Genomic DNA, 26,054 nt, shown 5'->3' on the forward strand with positions numbered 1-26,054 from the left:
AAATTGAAATTATTTTCAAAAATGTTTAAAAGAAACAGGTTTCTTCTAATTATTTTGTCATAAGTTATATCATTATTTCAGAAATCGAGAGTTCAAAACCAAAAAGTTCAAATTTCAATTTTTACAAAAAATAGATCTGTGTTGCCTGTAATTTAATAGCTCGAGGTTCCCTGAAAAATATTATTAAATAAATTTATTCCAAACAATGACTTAAAGTTATCAAAGTTGTCATTTATATGTGAATGAAATAACTAAATTATAAACTAGTAAGGTCTAAATATCGTCTTCAAAAAGTTAACAAATCATTCATGGGTCTCAGTGTAGCTTGTACCTTCATTTGCTTAGTTTTAAATCAAAAATTAAAATTATATTATTAAATGAATCTTATTATAGTATTCAAGAATTTCTGATTGTTCGTAACGGATTGGTGATTTAATTACACAGTTCATATTATAATATACACATGAAAAATTGTTAAATTTGATTTAAAAGAGCAGCTGTTGAGGTTTTGGCTAGCGCTTCTCAATATTTAATGTTAAAATAATCGACTTTTCAATATACATCTAAATGCCTACTTTAATTAAAAAAAATTGAATTTTCCTTAAAAATATCCGTTTATTTTAAAAAAGAATTGAATAATCAACAATCGTTTTGCAAAAAAAATTACAGATAATGTAAACAGGAAATGTAAATCAGGTTGTTATTTAAAATATAAATGAAACTCTAACGATATTTTTTCTATTTTATTTTTTACAGAACTGATATACATTACAATAATATCTATTAAGGTAATTAATATTTATTCTTAAAACTAAATTTAAAAAAATCATATATACATAAAAAACATTTTATATAAATAATTACAGGTTGCCACGTTTTTCCTGTTCCAATTCGATTGATTCGAATAATGTTTTGAAGTTGCCAGCACCAAATCCCTGAAAAGAAAATTTAATTAAATGACGATAGACACAATATAAGACCTAATTTTATCCTAACAGACAAAAAACTATTGCGTAACGCTCGTTTGGGTTGGTTGGGAAAGTTTTTTTTTGAAATTGTTATATTTTTAATTATTATTGTAGTCTGTTTTAAAAAAATAGTTTTTGTTTAAACAATTACTTGTAGAGCTTTGACTCGTTTAAAAGATTTTACGCCATCGCCCATCATATTAATACATTTTTAAAAATAAATTTCTTAAAGACTCTTCTATGCTACTTACAATAACAATTTTTTTGGACGGGTCAATAATGTGGTACATCTTTCATACACACATGTTCCTTTCCTCGCAACATTTTTTAAAAAAATAATTGATATACGTCGCGCCGATTTTTTTGCGAAATAAATGAAGAGTACTAATAAAAAATAATAATTACGTTGTGGTTTCTTCTTTGGATGACTTCCAAGAACAATGTTGGCCTATCCTGCGTGTTCTTGGTGAATATCTGTAAGAGGTAGCCGTCATCGTCGTAGTCGATGAGGATATTTAGCCGCTCGAGTACGTCGATGCTCTCCGCGACGCGCACTTTACTGTGCTGCAGTCGTTCCCTGATGATCTTGTAGTATTTTGAGGGTATGGAGAGGAACTCCACTCCGCGGCTCCGGAGATTTTCGATCTGTGCCAACGGAACTTAATTTTACATTTAAATTAAAGACTTTAATTATAGCAACTGGTGAGCAGTGCCTCTGATTCAAACGGGTACGTATGTGGATTAAGGGTTTTTTTTTTAATTTCAGCGCATTAGACAATGAACCCTGTGATAACCTATTTCACTCCCACTGGTCTGGGTACTGCTTCATCAACCCCATCACCCAGTGGCGTACCTAGGGGGGGGCGGTGGGTGCGGTTCGCACCGGGCGGCACTTACCGTGGGGCGGCATTTTTTAAATTTACTTATAGTTGTAAAAAGCAACATATTCATTTCATATTTATTTTCTTTCTTGAATAATAAATTAAAATTCAGTTCCCAACATTGTAATTTTGTTAAGAATTTTTTTAACAATTTCAATCAGTCGGTAGTTGCGAAAGAAACTTCTCAAAATTGAAGTTGATAAAAAATTATCCTCGTTCTACAATGAGTCAATTAAGACCAAAAACTCTTGCAATATTGCCAAAAGAACAAGAAATTACAAATAATTTTAATTTTGAGAGCATTACACACGATTTTTCTAGTATGAAAGCTAGAAAGAAGAGTAGATATTATATAAATATGTTTACGAGTGCATACACATATGTCTAAAAAAATTTACTCTGTGTATTAATTAATATTGATGAAATAACTTAATAATTTATTTATGTGTATTAATTTATAAAAAATCACTATTTGATTGACTTATAATAGAAGGGGCGGCAAACTGGAGATCGCCCCGGGCGGCAAAAGTTCTGCACTGCCAGCACCCACTCTAGCTTAAGTATCAATGAGGATTATCGGCAACTTACCGCTCATACCAAGGGCAATCTTTAAAGAACGCGGGTCCAAATGAAATAAAATGATGATCGTGACCATTTTTGAAAAGTTTGTCGCGCACTATGTTGTGACCTTAGGTGGTGTGTATTTGTGTACTAGGTTCGGATTTAATCGAACCGGGCCACGGGCATGTCGCTGTCTTTACACTTTTCCGGTGATCATGTTGGGGATTAATCAATCAACCCCGTCAGGAAAGACGCATATAGACTAGGGAGTTTTTTTGGTCCCGTTAACGGGGTCTCTCTTTTAAATCTTGTAATTATGAGCAGGCTCTTTATTTTCATACGGTGTAATATTTTTTTTTTCTTCCTTCACTTATTCTATTATTTTTTATCATTCTTCGCATACCTTTCGAATATCGTCTCCCATCCTTCTCCAGCGTTCCCATAATATCACAGATACATTACAATTAGCCTATTTTTTTGTTCAACATCAGGATATTTTTATATAATAAGTAACTTTATAAACTAAGAGTCATTTAAAGTTATCGAATCAAGAACAATTAGTTGAGGGTTAAAGTTCCCAATTCATTTTAAGATCAGATCGCTGAATATTTTAAATATTTTTACCGCAGTTATAATGTCCTCAGTGTTAATGGCAATATGCTGCACACCAGCTCCCCCGTGGTATTCGACGTACTCCTGGATCTGGCTCTTCCTTTTCCCTGGCGCGGGTTCGTTGATCGGCATCTTCACGGTCTCCTCCCAGTTCGCCATCACAATAGACCGCAGAGCCGAGTACTCGGTGCAAACCTGCTTGTCGTCCACTGACCAGAATCTATAGAAGTAAATAATGATTGCGTCTATTTGATACTTAAGAAGAAAAATTTGATACTTGAACATGAGGCAACACATGTTCAAGTATCAAATTTCTCTTCGTAATCATAATTTTATGATTGTAAAGTTTTCGTCTAGTGAGTAGGCTTAATAGGGGAACCGAAGACTCAGTCAAGGTCCTGGATGACGCGATGACAGTCGTTGAATGCGGGCAGCGCAAGACTGGTCTGGTCAACGTGACGATATTTGGGTGATGCCTACTCTACGGCTTTTATGATTATGATGACAGTTTTCGTAACGTTAAATTTAAACGAACCAAACCAATAGTCAATAAAAATCTGTTCTTTGTAATTTGTCTATTGTATATCCTTTTAGCCAACTGAAATGCTCTGCAGCCAAAAGGCAGAGACTGTATTTTGTCTTTTAATTATTAACATTTTCTACAGTAAAAGAGCTCCCATAGATAAAATAAAGCGAATTAATAAAAAGTAAAATTTAGAGCAGATCGTTTACAAAAAACAACGCGGGGTATTTACAGGCATTAAAATATAATAAATATACTTATGAAATGTTGGGCGTCGTCATGTTTTTATTAATTTTTAGGTCAATATTTTACTTGCCTATACCCTTCAAATAACAACACTGCTATTTTTGCTCACCAAATGTTGCAGTGACGTCAAATCGATATGAATATTTTAAAGAACCAGTCTAAGTAACAAGCATTCATTATAATGTAAATTAATTATGTTTTTCGTTAAAAAGATACAAGTTTTACCTTCAATTATAATTATGTATCAACTTAGGTCGTATTCGTAGATTTTTTGTAATTTTTGTATTTGTTGTCGATGCTTTTAACCTTGCGGGGCGGTCACAGCTTCTTCGTTTTCACAGCTCATATTATAATTCATTACATTACAACTTGCGTCGTAATTATAGGCATTCTAAAATATGTTTTGTTTTAACGCCTAATTTACATTCGACCTATTCAAAAATTGTTCATTCTGTAATGACGAATCCATTCTAAATTTAAATTTGTAATAAAAAGTTTAAAACTTCATTTTCACAGACTGAACTTGACTATAGCTGGTACGTTTAATATATAATACTTATTTTAACAATAGATCATGAATTATAATTTATCCTCAACGGAAGTATCTCTTAATTTATTTTTAAATTTATTTTGACGTCCAATATACACTTCTGTTATACCTGTAACCATGTTACAAAGCACTCGGAACGACAGGACTTATAAATAAACCGTGGTAAGAATCCGTTGAAAATTACTTTTATTTCATATGTTTCGACACATATGTTATCTGCTGAATTGTATTATTATATAGGTAATATTACAGTAAACCTAAGAGGCATTTTATTATTTTTAATACATTTGCACTACTGATATTTTTAAGAATCTTAATGAAATTAAATCGAATCTAAAACAGTTCATTAGTGTAATGTAAATTTTTAAATGGAGCTCAGAAAGTTCATTGTAGAACTTGTAACTAAGGATGTTAAATATATTAATCCCTTTCTAATGAATTGAAAATTTAATTCAGTTTTCGTCGATGCGTTTCAAGACAGACACGTTTTGAAATGAAAAAATGACTGAGGAGTGAAAAAAAAATTATGAAGGAAGTATTGTAAAAGGGCCAACCAATTTATATTTTCTAACCTGTGGAATTGCAAACAGCGTTCATACCACGACGCTGCTTCTTCCATGCCCTGGTCCGGCTGATTGCCTACCACGTGGTCCACGAAGTTTATCTCCACCTTGGGTCTGTCGAAATGTTACAACTTTTAACGTAACTCCGAGAATAAAATTTAAACAAACTCTAAAACTTTGAAATAGTACCCGGCTTTTGATTTGATTTGGTTTATTATTTGGTTTCGTTTAATATTAATCTTACACAAACATAATCGTTTGTAACCAAGCAGTCGGAGCCCTGTAAAATGATAATGGCTTCATAAAATTAAACCCAGCCGTTCGTGGTCGTAAATTTTACTCTTTCTCCTCGTCGTGCCAAATCAAATGCCGGAGTGATATACCTGTATCTTACAAATATATACTTACAAATATTTATTTATGCAATCTGGCTGTAAGGGCTCGTATCCCGGAAGGAACGATCCCTTGTACTGCGAGCGGTCCACCAACGTGTGTGTGTTGTCTCCGTACTAATCAAATGAGAACTTTTTTAATTAAATTCTTCTATAGAACTTGTAGAAAATTTATCATCGTATAATCAAGGGCGAGAAATAGGCATCCTTTATAGATTTCCAAAAAGACCGCTTGAAAGCGGTCTGTATCGGGCATCTTCCAAAAACTTTAACAAGCTTGTCTGTCCACCTTGCACGTCCTACTACGTGCTGTGTTGCCGTGGTCTCCTCTCCAGAAAAAGGTTTCAACGAACATTAAAACTATTTTAGCGTGTTATAATAAATGCGTTAGCTATTTTAGCAACTATTCATAGAGCCACATGCGACTTGTATGCTGCCTGTACCTTGCCAATTCCTTGCGCTATGTTGGTGAAAAGAAAATTAAAACATAATTTGCATAGTTGCCAACATAACGCATTTATGTTTTAGCTACTTTGTAATAGTGAGGTGATATGATTTAAGTTCATTTTAAATATAGAAGTTTTTTTTTTTCTAAACGTTTTTTACGATAATTTCATTGTACGCTGGATGTAGGTCGCAACCAATAAGGTCTTATTGCAAAATCTATGGGGAGATCTATTTTCAGAAATGATGATATTGAATTCCATTTTCAAAAAACATTTACTTTATTAATAATGTAGTAAATAATACTTACCGTTTTAAGAGTGGCCATTCTAACGACGCCATGTTCGTCGGTCTCCTCCCAAAGATCTTTAACGACCACGGCGCCTTGCTTTTTCGCGTATGCGAGAATGTAGTCTAGGTTTTCTACTTGAAAGGCCACGTCCTTAACAAAGTCACCGTGGTACGCGACTTGATTCACCAGCGGCGTGTCCTCAGGGTCGTATTGAGCTTGGAACACGAAGATAATCTAAAAGGGATATTAAAAATTCAACATATATAAAGAAGTACGGTATTTATTTTAACTTAAATAAATTACTTTGAAATAAACTGCGTGCCATTATACTCTTTTGTGAGCAACTGTGTACGACTTTACAGTACACTTTAGTGCGATGTCTCTAAATAAATGAATCTAATTTCATTTAATAATCTTTATTGTACACGCTAGAAAATATATACATAATTGCATAATAGTAAAGAAGAAAGTACAGTGGGCGTTTTTATTACAAGAATAAACATAGAGGATACATTTAAAAATTGTTCTACATTCGTTATATCCTTATAAACTTCGTACAATACCCGGCGATAAATATTGCACATCGACCTTTGGAAAGAGACAATCGGCTAATTTCGGCTTCGTAAAGCATTCTCTCTGTCGCACACATCCTATGTGACGTTTTGACAGTCGCGCGTCTCTGTCTCTTTCCAAAGGTCGATGTGTAATATTTATAGCTCTATTTATACTCTATATGCATAAAATTTTGAATTGAGAACTATATTTAAGTTTAAAATATGGTAATCTACGCACGTGTAGAGTCGTATAATGTGTTAACATGTATTAACCAATGTTAATATTATTTTACCTTGTTTAATTTGACGGCCTGTGACACGATCTTTCTCGAACCCGTCTCCAGTCCTTTGTACGCCAGCGGTTCGAATCCGAACCTGGTGACGTAGTAACTGGCCGCCTAGAACAGGACCGCAAATTTTCTATAAATGTCAGCTATAATATATTTCATATGAAAACCGGCTTGTAATATATTCGTTTTCTCGTGCTATTTTTGTATATCATGTGATATAAACATGCGTAAAACTGTTACATGAAATATATTAAAACATTTTGATCATCCAGTTAGTTTACGGGTTAAATGAGATCATACGTATATATAAGTCGTGATATCTTTGATAACGGTACAGGAATGTAGTCTTTCACTTTTGGCCTAGGTAGGTAAGCTGACAGTCGTTCAATGAGCTATTGAGAGAGTTATGCTCGGGATTTTTTCACAAGATTGAATCAGGATTGTGGAGATCTTTACGCAAACAAAAATTTCCGACATGCCCTGTGCATTGGCCAGGTCGCTTACAATGACTTTCGTTGGTAATATAAGAGAGAAGCCTACGTTCAGCAGTGTAAAAATGTGAAAAAATGTTCTCAATTATTATATTTTAGTTCATTACCAAAAAAGCTGTTTACCTCTAATAGTTAAGCATAACAGAGTTGTCATTTATGTGTTTGAAGATTGTTACTTAGTCCCGAGGTTACGATCTTCGTCTAAATTTTTTTTTGTCAAAGTAACTTCATGAAGCTCTATTTCAATCCGTAAGACTTTTTTTGTTCTGGCAATGACTTCGATAAATATAATTATAAAATTAAGTTTAATAATATCGTTTGCAAAATTTTAACGAAAATATACGGCACCAAAACTTCTTATCAAACATTATAAAAATGTAGTGAGTATGTAATTTGAATATTGGATGACATTTACAAAGGTAATACGAAATTCTGTACTTATGTACATTTATTTTAAATATTTTTTGAAAGATTGCTTACCTTTTATAAGATCATTTAAATAAAAGTAAAAAATTACAATATGTAAATTTTAACAATGTATTAGACTTAGTAATTAGTGTATTAAGTGAAATTAAAATACTTATTATTCATTACTCTTAAGACATAAGAGGAAACTACATTTTGTGCTACGAAAGACTACACCATTATTTATAAATGAGATTTATTAACAAATGATACTATTATTATATTTCATAAATAATCTTTTAATTTATCAGCCTGAGATATTATCTATGTAAGTATATCTACAACTATAACAAACTAAACAATATTTTTAATTAACAAACAATTCCTTCAAATTATTAAGTATTTAAGATCTTTAAAGATTTTTAATTTAATTGGTAATTATTGATTATGTTATTACACATCACGATTTCTCTGGAAATAAGGCTAATACCTTAAAATTTAAATTTGGTAAGAAAATGATGTCTTTTGTCAAGTAACGGATAGCTAAGAACTGATTTCACACAATTCTTTCAAAAGGGAGTAGAAGCGGCGTTGACTAAAAAAATATATATTTTAAAACTATTGATCTTTTGGGTATAAAACTTGACCAGAATATTTTTTAGCATGTTAAATATTACCAGGAATGGATTTTATGAAGTTACACCTGCAAAGGGCAGTCCGGGATATGCGAAGCTAGGCTAGGACAGCCTGTACTATACAAAGCCAATGTCTAAAAGCGCATAAACAAATTATTAACAATCTAAAATTGTAATTGTAACTTTTATAATACATAATTTTCTATTGCTTTTTATATATATTTGCAAAGATATCATCGTTGATGTAAATATATATGTATAGAAACAAAAAGTTAAAGTAAAATGTAGAAACAAAACAGATGGAAAATTATTAATTTTTAAAACTTAAACTTTAATTTGTTCGTAATTTTAAAATTGAAATTGAAATTTCTATGTCTTCTTGTATATGTGTTCTATATGCATGTATTTTTAATTAAACTATATTATCTTTGTATGTACTTTAATTTAATAAATGTCTAAAGGCTATCTGCAATTAAGTTAGAATTTTAATGGTTAAGTTCGATAATTAAACTTCTTCACATACTGTCGGAACCATACCGCGTTGTTATGGATGGTACGATTCATTATATGCTAGTAAAGAAATCAAAACCTTGCTGTCGGTTTCTTAAACGTACCTGTTTAGCATTTGACACCCAGTATGTGATGTGATCGAAGGCCAAAAACCGTCCGTCAGCTGGCTTCGGCCCCTTGTCGGTATATGAAGTCTGGTGAAAAGGGAGAAGATTCATTTTTAATAACAATTCTGATTTTAGAGCAACAAAAAAACCATGGAACACTACATAAAAAAACTATATATGTAGATAATTTTTTGAATTGAAATAAAACACTGTAAATCAAAATAAAATATTTAATGAGTTTATTTATAAACTGAACAGACGAATATTAAAAAATAAAACAAAAAGTATCCTAAAATGCCATAGCAAATTTTTGCTGCTATAATAAAAAGATTGATATCTTCTATAATGAAGCAGCTCAAACGAAAATTAATTCTGAACCTTAATTAATGTTCCTTAACTTACCCACAATTAAATAATTACATGAAAATTACTTCCTTTGATAACGTTATCAAAGTGACATAAATTTAAAAAAAATATCGACTCAGTAAACACACATCAATAAATATTACTCACCATCTCAAAACAGTTTTTTACTACGAGTCAAAGAATTGTTTAAATCAATGTCCTGTGTCATTCACTAGAGAACTGAAAAGAAAATCACCTCCATCGATTTTATATTCGTGTCGGAAACCTGGAATTTATAGCTTCTTGTAATATGCGAGAAAACAATATAAAGAGGCATTCACACGCGCCGTAAACACCGCCGTGCAAACGTTTGATATAATGACCAAATAATCAACAATACAGATCATTTATTTGACATATGTATGTTAAATAGGGTTCAGATTTGCAATCGAAGGTCGCGAGTTCGATTCCCGGAAAGCAATCATTGAGTAGGATTGCCACTGATTGCTAACAAGTCTTCGGAGGATAGGCAGCAGCGACCTCAGCCTACCGTTATACCACACCTTCAATAGATATCTTTGGAGAAGGCCTATACCTTGTAGTGGGCGTCTATGGGCGTCTATGCATGATTGTTGGAGCTGGACACGGCTGTGGTCCAAATATTCACGGGGCACGGGAGATTCGCTGCGTACTTATAAAGGTTTAAGGTCAGGGAGAGTCCCTCGTGCGCCTGTGTCCCAGCAGTGGACCAGACCGTAGAGCACTTCATTGCCCGCTGTCCCGCATTCGGAAGACAGAGTTGGACAACTCAGTTGGAGATCAAAATAGATGAGAGGATTGAGGTAGGGAACATCGCTTCCTTCGTAGGCGACGAAAAGCGTCGCACTATGTTCCTTAAACAAATGCTTGTTATGTCAGTCTATTGTTAATTATTATTTTACTGACACTTAGTTTTTGAAATATTATATTTAAATTACCATCATCATTTATTTAATCCGTTTATATAGTCCACGCGCTTGTCAACAGTTTTTGTAACGTAAACACTATGTTTTCCTTTGTAATTAGTTGTTCTCGTTAAATTATCTGCGGATAATTGTTCATTGTTTATTTAAATACACTGTTAAAATTACTTTTATTTAAATATAATTGTAATATAAAATTACTTGTTTTCTAAATTTTAATCTATTGACCCACTACGTCGGAAAGTGTATCGGTTTCCTAAATCTGATTTGTAATGTTGTCTAACAAAACCTGTTCGCAGGCGCTCATGAATCGGGTAGTTGAAGCAGTCTGTCTGATTGGAAAGATTTGTATGTTTACCACCAGTCCTAAGTACTCTATGTCGAGAATTACCTATACCGCAGACTTCCTCTGGTGAAGGAATGTCTGTCATTTGCAATGGCGCCAATTGTAACGGCCTATTCCTTGCTATGAAAAAAAAGAACGAGAAAAAGGAACAGATAATTGGCAGCAGTTGTCATATTTTAAATAGGTTATGTTATAAGCAACGAAGTCTAAATTAATAATTTCGGTATTATAAATTTTTAAATCGTATATGTGATAAAGATTAAAATTTTCTTGGGATAGATCGTAAAATTTTACAATTTTAGGTAAAAATTGTGATATTTTAGAATTAATTGGATTAAGGTTGTTCAACAACGAATCCAGGCTTAAAATCGTTTTTTATATTTTTACTCTATTATATTTGAATGAGAACACGTGTCTAAGTTTCGTTTATTAGGAAATAAAAATATTTTTCAATCATACAAACACGTGTAAGCGATTAAAACAACGAAGCAGTGATTTCAAAAATCTTATAGAAGTATAAAACTTATTTAGTATCTTATTCTTCAATAACAAATTATATATGTTATTATTAGCGCGTTTATTCAAGCTTCGGTCACATAGACAAGGTGTGGGAATGACGCAGCTAAATGCTAATGCGGCAAAGAACTGGACCCGGCGGCTTAAGCACAGAGACGGGGTGGCGTGGCGCCACCGCGCAGTAAACATTGCCCCAAAACTATTGTTCTTTTAAAAAAATATGTACGTCAAATAACGCAATTAAAAATAAAAAGTCTTTCAGTGTGAAGTGTTATTAATTTTATATATAATGTATACAATAATCAGGTTTTTAAACGTTCACTAAATAGATAAGTTGACAAGAATATTAAATAGCATTGTACATTTCTAAATTTAGATATGTCACTTTTTTATTATATATTATTTTGTACTTAATGGTTATAATTGAGTGAATGTTAAATTTATATATTATTGTTATTAGTCTAATTATTATTTCACAATTGTTTGTTGTCTAAAACCAAATAAAATAAATAAATAAAGAAAACTTTAAAAAATATTGTGAAAGTAACAAAAAAATTATTAGATGAATGTTCGAATCTCTAAAGTTTTAATGTATTATTTTAAAAGGAAGTATTAATGTTGGTGTAAAGTTTAATCTTTATTTAAAGAAATAATTAGGAAATAAACTGTTTTAATATAGTGATTACATTTATAGTATATAGTATTATATAATATTATAGGAGCCGATTTATTTCGTTAAGAAATATAAGTTTTTACGCGTATGCTCACTTGGTCGTCTCTACCCCACATTGTACTCGGTTCGAGTCCGGTTGTGGTCGGTCAACGCTATGTTGATAGTTATTTCAAAATGTTGTGCAATTTGCCAGTCCAGAAACTTCCATTATGTCAATGTCACAAGCTGAAATAAAAAGAAGTTTTAAAAAAGTAGGTATTTTATATATAATCTGTGACTGAAATAATAATTTTTTTGCCAGTAGTATTTTAAATCGATAAGTAGAGACAACTCGACATCTGAACAATCTCATTTCTGTAATACTGGATATTCTTCTTTATAAACGTTTTACAACGAAAAGTCTTCATCATTTTTCTTCATTAAAAAAGAACTGAAGAAATAAGGAATTTACTCGTTTATGGTTTGTGACATTTAATTTTTTTCTATTAAGTATTAGTTGTTACCCTTCGTGAGGCTGCTCAGGTTTGTCAAATAGCGCCTATTTTCTGTCAAGCCGTTTTTACGCGCAAATTTTACGGAATTTACTTTTTAAAGGCGCTACAGTTATTAATAAATAATAAATTTATTATATAATAAATTTATTATATATAATAAATTATTTTATATTATTTATTTTATATAATAAATTTATTATTATTATATAATAAATTTATTATATAAATTATATATAATAAATTTATTATATAAATTTATTATATAATAAATTTATTATATAAATTATATATAATAAATTTATTATATAAATTTATTATATAATAAATTTATTATATATAATAAATTATTTTATATTATTTATTTTATATAATAAATTTATTATTATATAATTAATTAATCGTCTGTTTTGGTGCAATGAGAACTGTACTGATCTGGAATTTGTTTTTGATCTTGTAACTAAACGAACTTTAAAATTTTTCATGTAAGTATGGACAAATGTTGAATGACGAGAATATGGTTAATATAGTAATTTTAGTTGTCATTGACTAATGTTGTTTTTCCGTTGAATCTTGTAATTTGAGGTTAATTTTGATTTGAGGTGACCAAACGGTTGAAGGAGAGCTTACGCTTCTTTAAATAAATAAATAAATCCTAATACGTCTATGAAAATGTATGTTCACAAAAACATAGACGGTTTTCCCGGTATTGTTTTTATTTAGACAATGTAAATAAAAACATGTTTCTGGAGCACTGGCAACAGCGTCCTTTGCGTACCATAATACCAGACTGCAATCGATAATCTGCCTCCTAAGCATGGTGATTATGGTATATTCCTTTTGGGAGAGATATTTTGAAATTTTGTGAGGTAAGGCGCTGAGTCTGGTCGGTATAGATGAACGTGGGTTATTAGTCCAGATAAACATTGACGATTTCACTCCCTGAAACGCGATGGACCTGGCATTCCCAAAAATTCTTCTTTTTGTCTGACCTGGCTTACACTGAACTCAACCAGCTTGTCCAGATGCTGCGGGTGTGGGAAGAGGGAGGAGAGCGCTGTGGCCGCGTTGGCAAACCTATCAGGAGGCGAAGCTTAAAGGCTCGCATATTACAATTTCTCCGGATCGGGGTGACTTTGGAAGTTATGTCTCTATAGAGATAAAATCTCGAAATTCGACAAATTTCACTTTAACATTTTGCCAAATGTTTGTAAACTCTGGTGAGTAACATTGTATTTTTTTTAATTGTGTGACATTGCTGGTATGCTTTATTTATTCAGAAATAACTTCATCGATTTCTACTTCACTGCAAACAACATGTTGTTTTTCTCAAATGGAAAAACATTTTAACTTTGTTTACTGTTTGTTATTGAATACTAAACTTAGAATCGATAAACAGCAAAATACATAAACATAAATAATTCATAAGTCAATATTTGTTAGTCATACTTTTCTATTCTGTAAACATGGCCTGATAAAAGCAAAACTATGCACAACAGATTTATATTACGTATACAGGATGATTGGTTAAAGGTATGACAGCTTTATTAGCAAAAAGCTTTTTTATCTGTTTCTGGTAACCATGCTTAAAGCGATCACTCTGAAATATGTGACATTAATTGTTTTTCTGTTGGAACGCGACAGACCAATAAGTTTCAGCAATGTAAAGTCTACATGTACAGTCAGTAAACAATAATTAGTTTTAAATGTTGTCATCCAAATTTTTAAAACGCACTTTCTTACTATATTATCATTACGTTATTTATTATTTCAGAAACCATTGATTTTTGTATCGTCTATATCATAAATTAATTGAGAGCAAATGAGGTATACATTCTCCTATTTGCCGCCTTTACAACTGTTTTCAATCATCTTGTATATTAATAAAATGATGTATTACATAAAAATTGCTATTATAACCTTAATATTACTCATAAATTCTGTCAAGATTGTAAAAAAACAATTAAAAAAAAACAATCATTTGTTTTGTTTAAAAATACAACGCAACCGCCATTTTGGTGAAAATGACATTACTTCGCATTCTTTAATCACTTTTATTACAAGACGCCAATCGTTATCAATCGCTAATATAATTCGAACATTTTAGATTTAAAAATAATTATCAATTTATATATTTGAATGAATATGCACTTGTACAATATGGTTAATTTCTAATTTAGTATTATAATTAGTGTTTCCCGCCATTTTTTTTTGAATTTATCTTTAGTTCTTTTCGTTAGTTTTGCTGTCGGTCGATTCCATTCGCTCGATTGCTTCAAAAACCCACTTGTAGTTCATAGCACCGAATCCTTTGTGATTTCTTCTTTGAATAATCTCCAGGAAGAGGGTCGGTCGAGCTTGTACGTGTTTTGTGAACGCCTGCAGCATGTAACCTCGCTCATCGAAGTCTATCAAGACATCATGTTCTTTGAGTAGTTCGACGCTCTCTGATACATTCAGCGTACTGTTTTTGAGTTTCTCTTTTATTAATTCATAGTACGTTGGCGGCCATGATAGTATTTCAGCGCCACGGGCTTTTAAATTACGAATAGTTGATATAATATCGTCAGTGTACAAAGCGATGTGTTCTACACCGGACGTGCCTAATGCTTTAACGAATTCAGTGGCTTTGCTTGTTGGACGCAAGCCTTTAGCGGCTTCGTTAAACGATAGAAGAACAGTTTCGTTTTGATTTATAACGGAATCTGAATTAATACAGGAGTACGGTGTCAGTTCATGTGTGTAGTCGACGCACCAAAACCTATGCATGTTTAAATTGTTTTCGTACCAAGCAATTGTGTCTTGGAGAGTTCCGTCCACCATGTTTGCTTCAACGTGGTCGATGAACGTTAGTTTTGTATCGGGCAACAGTTCATTAAGTGGATCGTCTCCTTCTTGACTAAACCCGGGTAGAAACACACCGTTGTATTTCTGCCGATCTATAAGAGTGTGTGTATTGTCACCATAGGTTTTCAAAACAGCGTACCTAATTACACCGTCTTCACCGATGTCTTCTGTTACGTTCTTTACGATCAGAGCTCCTCCTCGTTTTGCTCTTTGTACCAGTTCATCAAGATCATCGACAGCAAAAGCTACGTCCTTCACGAAGTCGCCATGTGAAGCTAAATCTTTAGATATCTCACCATCGGCGGTGGTCGGAGACTCGAATATTATTGTTATCTGCAATTTAGTAATAATTAGTATATGTATACAGTATTACTAATTAAAAACACTGCGAAAAAAGCCGTTGTTTTTTTATACAAGATGATTATATATATTATCAGTACAATAAACGTTGTATTATTTGAAAATAAAAAATGAATTATTCTAATTAAAAAAAAAATTATAGTGTAAACGTAAGTATTTAGAAAATGATCAAATAAAATTTATACATATACAATCATTTTTTATTAGAATAACTACCCAAAGAGTGAATTGATGTAAACATCTAGAGAAATGAGAATATTAAATGAATTAATTATTATTCATTGAAGATAAAGCAAGAATTTGTATAAATAGTTATACAAATTTCGTCCTTTAGTCAAATAGTTAACTCTATTAACATCATTATTTCAGCTATACGGCTTAGAATATCCTATACACTTCCAATAGCACTGGTCGGATGCGGCATGCATCCGGCATTTAGCGTTTGTGAACATAGTTTTACAATTGTCTTTTTTACCTTATTCAGTTTAACTGCGTATGCTTGAATGGGATTGCTGTCTGTAGCGGCGCGGTATCCAAGTGGTGTGAATCCGAAACGAGTTATAAAGTAACTGTAAGTCTGAAACATTACGTCAATAGTTTAACGTATGAATACGTTTTGAGCCTATACACAACTATGGTTGTATACATAAATTAATTATTTTTTATGTAGCAATAGTAATGGATATAATAATTTTACTTTTAAAATCTTTATCTATAGAGGGAACATCAAACAGTTGTTCAAAATGTACGTGTTAAAGTAAACCTCATTGCAAGTAATGTTTTCAAAATGATTCCTATATTATTCTATGATGTTCTAAGTGTTATTTACCTAGACTGGACCGTCATCAAATATGACCGTTATTCTATATGTATTTTTATTTTTAGCGAGGTCATTTCATAAACCGATAATATAATATCAATATGCAATATCTTTGAGAGATTTAAAAAATTATTTATAACAAGTAAATGTAAAAGTTTATTACAAATAGATATAATAATTTTTAATGATTCTATAGCGGAAGAAATTATTTGCCAAATAATATTCTATTGAAGCGAAAACAGGGAATACAGTGTAGTGAATATTTTTTAACAAAAACATTTATCACTTTCATACTAAGGTCTACATATGACCTGAAAATCTTACTATAAAAAGTACCTATTAAACGTAATTTTATACTTAAGTCAATGAATAAAAAATATAACAAATTTAACCATTTACCATTTTAGCATTTGCCACCCAGAACGTGATGTGGTCGAAGTCCAGAAGCTTTCCTTCATCTGTTTCAATCTTCGACATGTTTGACTGGAAATCAAAAACATATTTTAAGTTATGGCTACATTTGACACCGTAAGCGTATCCAGGAAAATGTCCGGGGATATCATTTCTCTTGCATTTTGATTGTCTTGTGATAAATGCATAAAAGTTTAATTACCAGGTTTTTCTAGGTCCGCATTCAGACATCACAAGAAATAAAGTTTGACAGCGAGACCGGTTCTATTGGAAATATATGGGGAAGTCCTATGTCCAGATGTGGACTTGGTATCTTCTAATGTTCATCATTACATAAAATTTTGGAATGCTGACTGATTATAATTATCTCAATGATTTATCAAAGTAGATCTAGTGCAAATAATTAATTCTTTAGAAAAAATTTAGTTACTAACTAGTTGCCGGAAATAAATATAGTTACATTTAGTTTAAATTGGGTGATTGATAATAGGTGTAAAAGCTTAAAAAATTTGTAGCCTATTTGTCAGCAAAAAGTTTTAGAGATAAGCTCTATTTATATACTAACTCCTATTTCCATTCTAAATAAAGTGATCTCTCTGAAATATGTTACATTGGTTTATTGCTTCTATTGGAATGTGAGTGGTGAATTACTTCTGGCAATACAAAGCGTGCAAGGAGCGATGGTAAACAATAAAGAATTTTAATAAATACGCTTTTTCTGACTATATTATCATTACATTATTTACTATTTATAAAGTTTTTTTTGGAAAGGTTGTACTTTATATTACTTGACAATAAGTTAAACATTTACCACTTTAAAGCATTTAGATCTACAAACATAACCCTTATACAGTAATAAGTAACCTTGATAATTCTATAATATATTTTTTTGAGAAAATATAATCCATTTTCTTAAAAAAAGGACGCATCGATATTGTAAGTAGAAAAACGTTTCTTACCCACAGTAGGATAAAACTAAATGAAGGAACTACAATTTTTGGTTGTATTTATTGCGGTGGAATTCAAATGAAATGACACAAATAATAATCAATTTTAATTTGCAGCTATGATTATTGCTAGGTGAACCAGATCGCCGTCACCACCACCTTGTATACAATGCATAATTATCAAACGGAAAAGTAATGGTGTCAGTCTGAATGCCTTGACAATAATTACATATTAATTTACCGTTCACTGTCATTTCTCGTTTTCTTTTTATTCATATCATCCAGATAGGATCATTTATAGTGATTACTTTTACGTCATGAGAAGAGAGCGTCAGAAGAGCACAATATCATAAAAAGAATCAGAATAAAGTCCTCTTGGTTAGTTTCCATGTTCCTGATTTGAGAAGAGCCCACAACTAATTTAGACCATTTTTTTTGGAGTCACTTGTATAATAAGATGAAAGAAAGAAACAATTATGTATTCTTTCGAATAGGCGTTGAAAAGAAACAAAAAACGCGTATTTTATCTCTTCATGTTATATCTTTATATATTTGTTTATAATGATTGCAGTTCGGTTTAATTTCTTTTCTACTACTCTATGATTTCATATTCTAATATCTTGTTTAAAACTCATAGATAGAAACATTAAAAAATTGGATTAAAAACAGAATCGAGAATGGTACTTGGAGCGTTCAACAGTTTTGAACTTTACATGTTTAACAGTTGGCTTTGAATTTTATGCGTTTGACAATTCAGTTCGAACTTCGCGCGTTTGACAGTTCACTTTGGATTTTACGCTTTGACACTTCGATTTGAATTTCGCGCGTTTGATAGTTCGTGCGCGGCAAATTATTTTTTTTAATATATTAATATTATAGTTTCATAGTTGCTTTAGATAACATTCAGATGTCACAAAATTAATTAATTTATTTCACATTTAATCAATAAATAAAGTGATAACTCTGAAACATAATACAATTATTTATGTTTTCTGTTCTAAATCGACAGATCAATAATTACTGACAGTCTGCCGAAACAGCTAGTACGAAATAAAAGTTATGTTAGTTTTATTATTAGTTTACATGTTATGATATATAAAAATATATTTTACACTTACGGTTATTTTATTCTTTTACACAAAAATTACTCAGTTTTTCTTAACTGTTTTATTTCTATGTGACTTATATTTTCGTTAACATTACAAATGGAAACGAGACAAAATACTGCGACATCAGTTGAGCTTCACATATTTATAAGGGCGATTTATCTATACGACAGATCTACGTTCGTAAAAATATTAATTAATATAGAATGTATTAAGAAATATCATAGTTTTTCAAAAAAATTTGTTGCAACTTATTTCCATATTTCTAAGGTCAGATTTACTATAAAGATTTGAGATGTTACACAGGATGATTGGTTATATATACAAAACCTTATATACTACCCATATTTACGTACTCTATCTGATAATAAATAGCTTCAGAAACAATAAATAACTTGATGATAATATATTAAAAAGAGCGTTTTCAAAATTCGAATTACTTCATTTTAAAATGTTTGATTATTTTCTATCTCTGAATCTCAATCCATTTATAGTAACAAATCATTTATGTTACTTATTAACTAGATTAGGAGGCTGTCGCTCTTAGATCACACAGACGCTTCTTGACTAAGTACGAGAAGAGACCTAATTTTGGGAAGTTGCTTTAGACGCATTAAGCAGTTCGATTTAAAGATGCCTGAGAGGATTTAATTACGATAGATTGCTTTTATATTACCGAAACCGCTGTACTGCGCCTTAGGTATGTGCGCAGTGACCCGTTGGGAGAGTATTTGCCTTTGACGCTCTTTATTTTCGACCCCAAAACTTGCTGCAGCTGTTTCAATAGCAATGTATTAGGTAAGGGGGGATTTTCTAAAAATGTACAACTTCGAAAAGTATTAATATTGGGAGAAATACTGACGGAAGAATCTTCAGAAACTTATTTATTGTCAAAAGAGAAATAAACTCTTGGACGTCTACCACTGTACCTCTTCCATAGATGAAAAAAAATCCAAAAAATTATAAAGCTGCCAGTAATAAAATGATGTTGTTAATCAAACTCGGCGAAAAACCGTATTGCGATGGATTTTTAAGTGCTAAGCTTGTATAAATTTTGTTTATAGAAGTCTTTTATGAATAAATTTATTATTTTTTCTAAAATATTAAAACTGTCTCAGTGTTGTAACGCGGCGGTAGAGGCAACGCGGCAGTGTTAACATTTCGTAATATTTATCTTAAATATGATCAAAAAGATAAAATCGGCAGAACGTTTGTAAATACTGATATTATTGCTATCATTAATATTTATAGTTTCATTTGTCCTTCTGTTTAAATAAGCTCAGAATAAAATTTAAATTTCTAATAATTAGTAAAAACTGTTAAAATATTTCGTCTTGTCTAAATGAACACGAGAGCTGGAGAGACAAAAAAAGGAGTTATGACGTACTCCTTCCGCCTAAAATGAAGGTATTCTTATAACGCCTGTTGTCGAAACTACGGGAACGCTTTTTAACACTACTGTAGTTAAAACACTTCAGGTCTATGTGTCAATGACTCAGGTTAGAGCTGGAGCATCCTTTATAATGCGAACAGAATAAATTGTGCCGTGGTCGTCACTTTGATTCTTCCGTTAAAGCTATGCTAGAGGGGATAGAATAAAACTAGGTGTAATCTAATTCCACCGCACCTTATCGAAATTTCCGACTGCAGATAAGGAGCTCAGATGTTCTTTCTACCCGCAGCCTCTGAAGGAATCTTCTAAATGTTCAAGGTCATCGGAAGACGACGGACGTTGGCAATAAGAATAAGAAAATTGGAAATCTATAAAAACTTTTGTTCAGTAGTGGGTGTTCTATGGCTGAAACGATAGTGATGATGTTCAAGATATTCCTCTGGTGGAGGAACGTGGTTATGAGGGATTCCCACAAATTAAATGCCTCGCGGTGGTCGTTCCTTGGCCTGGAGTTAAGGACTCTGATAGCTCCTCATAGTTATGAACTTTTTTTAATCCTGGTCCTACGTGATGTGCTATTTATATGTCCCGTTCCAGGGTATGCGTTGTTCACGTTACCTCTGAAACCTTTTCAACGTCGATCAATACAGCCCTTTCTTGTCTCGCGAGGAAATAATTCCTACCGGCTAAGACCTCGAGGAGTTCTTTAACGCTACTTGTGAAACTGTGGGGAAGTGTTCACATACCACCTTAGAATCATCCAGCCTTAATTTAAAAATATTTGTAAATATATGGGTGATAGGAAAACAACATAATTCCAGTAATAAAATAATTTCATTTTATTCGTTCATGTTTATACAAAATATATACAGTATAACTGCAGGTCTAACGTTACAGAGTATTTTTTAACTTGCACCTAGATTATATCCTCTCTAGCTTTACACGAATCTACCACAATAAGTCAAAGGTAAGGCACCTTAAAGAAAGCTTAGGTATGTGGCGTTACAAGTTATTTACAATGTAAGGCCCATTAATAATTGTTTATCGAACTCATGAATAAAAAATGGTATATAAATTATAGATATCGAATTAAAAATTTTGATTCAAAAAGTGTTTTAGAAATATACTGAAAATAAAGCCGGAAAGGTGCAATAAATAATAATAAAAAATTGACAGAATAATAATAATTCGTCTAAATCGTGAAATTAATATTAAAATAATAAAAACTATCAGATTAATAAAGACTAGGTGTATAACAGTGTAGTTGAACACTGAAATATACGTGCATATTACAACAGGTAACAACTTATTAAAAACTATATTTACAATATAGACTATACGAACATTTACATAAATTGTGAGAATTGAACGGTTTACAAATTTAAATGCGTCTAACTAGTGATTATCAACTCGGATCATACAAAAGCCGAGTAGGAAAAGAATCGATGTTATAATTTGAATATCGAACAGCGTATTTCTATTTACAATCAGTAAAATATTAAATTTATTTCAAAGGTTAAGGCACGTAATTAAATGTAAACAAGATTCAAATTTCAATCTCGATTTTTAAAGGTAATTAAATAATTTATTTTGCCAGTCGACAATTCGTAATCCGTCATGGCGTCTGATTAGTCGGCGAAAAATAAAAAGAGTTGCCGACCTGAATTAACCGCTGTACTATCATGCTTCTTAATTTGGTTACATAATATTCTCTGTTTTTTACCTTATAATTTAGGTAGTTAATAACATATCAAGTATGACATTTGAATATTCTTTACATTTTATTAAGTGTCTAAATATAAATTATAATAAAGTTGAATATAAGCCAAAACAAAAAAAAATCTTATATCAAAAATGTGGTCTTCTCAATGATTTTTACCAAAAATTCAAATTTCATACCTTAATATCTCTTTATAGCGAGAGTAAATTTTTTGTGATAAATAATAATAAATATTTAAAGTCATAAAATCTAAAAGCAACCTGTTTGTGACGTCATATTTCGTTGTTTTCACAACCGATTTGTATATATAATTACAAGATTAAAGATCCATATAAAAGTAATGTAACAATTATAAATAATAGCGATGTTACGTTGTAGAATTGACAATGTTATTAGTTGCCTATTCAAATAAGGGTATATAAAGCTCAATTAGTTAGAATCTCTTTAGATTCACCATTAAATGTATCAAAAATGTGTATTTGATGTGTTAAATAGAATTATTGCGACAATATAGAAGTATTTTTTGAAATGCTTTATACAGGTTGGGCCAGAAAGGTGTTCGAATTTCAAAATCGAATAGCTCATAAGGCAGTGGGTGTCTATTGGCAGACGATGATGAATGTTCGTAAAAATCACGCGAGGTACAGTCGCAAGTAGTGAGGATAGGTAGCTTGGTTCCCGTAAATTTCATCGCAATGTTTCATCCCAGCTTCTCTATTATTACAGTTTATTTATACTATTTAATAAAATCCGCTTAACTTAATGACCCATCCTGTATAATGTTTATTGTTTAAACGTTTACACGTAAATATCAGTTTAAATTAAATCAAAATTTTAACTGGTGCATATTTATCGCTATAAAAGTGTCAAGTGATGCTTTGGTAACTAACTTGTTACGTTACTTTTCACGTCCATCTAAGAATACACGCAATGTTCGAAGACGAATTACATTCACAACGTAAAGGAACAAAAAGCGCTTACAAAAGAAAATATCATTAGAAGAAATACAATGTGCTTGTTTTTGGTATAACGCGAGCCGCTCCGTGAAATGATAGTTCCTTTAACTCTGAGATCAATTGAAAAGATTTAATTAGAGGCACCACAGCAAATATGAGTTTAAAAAAATATTAAAAAAAATCAATTTTCACTTATTCGTTCGCGAAAGAATATCTGTATTTTAACAATTTGCAATATTTTTAAACAACAATTTATCAAAAAAAATATTGTAGTACCTTTTTAATTAATATTATTTATATATATACGTGATTTACTCTATGTCTAACCTGTTGTGTAGATATATGATTTTTTAGCCATGACAAATAACAATTATTATGTAATAAACACATCGATTGTAAAAGTTTAATTTGTAAAAGGAGTTATTTAAAGTCAGGCAGTTTTATTATTTATAATTACTTAACACAGTTACCAATTTTTGATTTTAAATATCTTCCAATTTCAAATACGTGAATGAAAGTCTACACTTAAGCTATTTCTATTTGTTACGAATCAATAAGGTTTTAATCTCGATTTGCAATTCGAATTATTGCAGTGTTTTCGTACTAGGTTAAGGAATACCAGACTTTTGGCCACAGTAATATTTGATTTTAATTAAAACAGTACAATTCTCGTATTTATGTGTTTGAATATGCATCATTTATGTATTACAAGCACAAATTATTTTAATAGAACAACCATATTATCTCTCGTTGTACACTATTAAGGCACTAATTAAATTACAGGTTTTACGAGGACTATATACAAGGTTTGATTTGTAACGACATGAAAATTTTCTAAGAACACAAATCTAACAATTTCTAATAAGAAGAAAACTAAAGTATTTGAGAAGGTATAACTTATCACAAAATAGAAATGAAATCGTTGCAAAATCTTCAATGCGTATAGTCCTTCCATATTTCTTACGATCATAGCACAAGGCAAAAATTGGTTTCAAAATCAGTCTTTATAAAGTGCCGTTACAATAGGCCATGTTTTGAGCTAGGTAGCGTAATATATTAATACAATTGAACCGTATAGATTACGATGAATTAGATTTGATAAATGATAAATAAATGTTTTTTCCCCATTCATCAATATTTTAAATCGGCAGTATCAGCGCCACCTAGTACCGTATAGCAAAAACTTGAACAGCGCCATCTGTTATTTAACAATAGCACTTAAACCGTCAATAAATTGACAAGATAGTTCACGAGAATTTAAGCCTCATATCACACACACCAACACAAGCAAGTACATACAAAGTGGTCACTTCACGGTACAGCTCGCTAAAGAGATTGCGTTTCCGTTTGCGGTGGTTTACCGCTGGATATCACAGAGTTGAGTGGAAGGGGGTACGTCGACTAATTGTGCTCTCTCCACTGCGACGAGGCAGCCGCCTGGCGCCACTAACAGGGGGGAGGAGGAGCTCCCCACCCACACTTTCTTAACGTCCTCCGTACAATGCTGGCCGGGGGACATGTAACCGCCTCTGTAAATAAAGAAATATAGACGTAAATAATCATGTCTGATTATATATTTAAATTTATGTAAAAATCGATAACCCTTTTTTAAATCGCACTGGTCTTTATATATATTACTAGTATAGTAATCAATAGACAAAAATAAGTGGTAATAAAAATGTATTATTTTTATGAAATTTAAACCGAAATTAGGCAGAGTCAACCTAGTTTATTTGAGACAATTAATTTATAGTTAAAAATTGGCGTAATATTTAGATAATGAACAAATGCTTTTATATACCAACTACCATATTCACCGAAAATGGCTCTTTCTCACTCAAGAATGTTGAAAAAATGAAAATGAAAAATAACATTTGTCTATCCCACATAACAATTATAAATTAATAATGGGACCCTATGTAAACATTATTTCTAAGTGACAGCTTGTGTGACGATGGCCCAAATCGAGGTTTCTTGTTTAGTTTTATTTTTAACTGTATTGTTTACTACCTGTCCCTACAGAATTTAAACTATCAAAAATATCAAATTTATATAAGTATCTAATATAACAAATAATCTATATAAGTATTTAAATATCAAAACAGGCCTACTGTTGCATTTCAAGAGAGTTTTACTGTGATCACTTTATAAAGGGTGATTGGAAATGAAGAAGCTGTTTGAAGACAAATGAATTATCTTTAAAGCTTTTATATCTATAATCAATGAAGAAGTTTTTAGCAAAAATGTCAAGATTGCTCAAATATGGTGGAACATTGTCATTTTTACCTTAGTTTTCTATCGGCGTGAAGTAAGGCGTCAGCTCTCAGCAAGCGCACTGCAACAGCGACCAGGAGGAACAAGATGAGGGCTCCGCAAACCGGCACTGCAATGGTTGCGGCTTTGAACCACACCTCGCCATTGTACGTCGCTCCACGCTCTGTCGCCACTGCGTTCGGATCTGTGAAAAACGAGATTACTTTTAAATATACACCTATCCCCCGATTTACACGGTAGATACGTTCCTGAGAAAAGCGTGTAAATCGAAAATTAAAAATTTTCAAGTCAAAACCGTGTAAATCGAAAAGCTTGCAGAAAATGCATAATTTTGTTATTTAACAGTTGTGATTTTTTTTTCAATATTTTTAGGTGTACACAGATATAAAAAGAAATTCATTGACAAGTTAAAATATTTAATATATTATTATGTTTAATTTATTACATAAATTTTTACTTTAGTACAATACATTAAACAAAAGAACAAAAAATAAAACCGAAGGTGTTTTATTATCATTTACCGCTGTCAGAAATTTCGGAATCGAAGGTTCGAATTCACTTTCATCACTCGAAGTTATTTGTGCCGATTCGATGTTTGAAGCAGAAATATTTACATTAGGAGAGATGGTAATAAAATTGGTTATTAACAATTGCTTCGAATTTTTTTTGTGAAAACCGTGTAAAAACGAAAACGTATAAAACAAGTACGGTGTAAATCGGGGGATAGGTGTACCTTAAAATACTGTAAATATGTTATTATTAAGCTAACTTTGACAAAACAAAGCCGTGGTAGTACTGAAGCATAAAATAGTCCGCAATATATTTGTGTGATTGCCGTTCTCTATTGAATACCATCAGGAATG

General features: G+C 31.5%; 3 protein-coding genes across 3 annotated transcripts in view; all 3 read right to left on the reverse strand.

Moving 5' to 3' along the window:
• Positions 1-812: 812 nt before the first annotated feature.
• On the reverse strand, positions 813-9,625 carry LOC137933225 (4-hydroxyphenylpyruvate dioxygenase-like). Its single transcript, XM_068777080.1, has 9 exons — positions 9,538-9,625; positions 9,022-9,111; positions 6,880-6,984; positions 6,051-6,266; positions 5,313-5,413; positions 4,914-5,018; positions 3,035-3,242; positions 1,374-1,613; positions 813-935 (listed from the first exon to the last, which is right to left on the reverse strand). The coding sequence occupies exons 1-9, from the start codon at positions 9,538-9,540 to the stop codon at positions 861-863; spliced, it is 1,143 nt and encodes a 380-aa protein (XP_068633181.1). The 5' UTR covers positions 9,541-9,625; the 3' UTR covers positions 813-860.
• A 4,955-nt stretch (positions 9,626-14,580) lies between these two features.
• LOC137933449 (4-hydroxyphenylpyruvate dioxygenase-like) lies at positions 14,581-16,861 on the reverse strand. The gene is made up of 3 exons (XM_068777402.1): positions 16,784-16,861; positions 16,040-16,141; positions 14,581-15,537 (listed from the first exon to the last, which is right to left on the reverse strand). The coding sequence occupies exons 1-3, from the start codon at positions 16,859-16,861 to the stop codon at positions 14,581-14,583; spliced, it is 1,137 nt and encodes a 378-aa protein (XP_068633503.1).
• A 5,626-nt stretch (positions 16,862-22,487) lies between these two features.
• Positions 22,488-26,054, reverse strand: part of LOC137933194 (BMP and activin membrane-bound inhibitor homolog) — a 110,011-nt gene continuing 106,444 nt past the window's right edge. The window contains exons 4-5 of the mRNA XM_068777032.1: positions 25,204-25,375; positions 22,488-24,446 (exon numbers count right to left, since the gene is read on the reverse strand). Of these exons, the coding sequence (XP_068633133.1) occupies positions 24,275-24,446; positions 25,204-25,375 (344 nt within the window). The 3' untranslated portion in view covers positions 22,488-24,274. The remainder of the gene's footprint in view (positions 24,447-25,203; positions 25,376-26,054) is intronic.

This window comes from Battus philenor, unplaced genomic scaffold (genome assembly GCF_028537555.1).
Source record: "Battus philenor isolate CCGP_79_NKW_IND1 unplaced genomic scaffold, ilBatPhil1.0.hap1 SCAF_13, whole genome shotgun sequence".
NCBI classification, from domain to species: Eukaryota; Metazoa; Arthropoda; class Insecta; order Lepidoptera; family Papilionidae; genus Battus; species Battus philenor.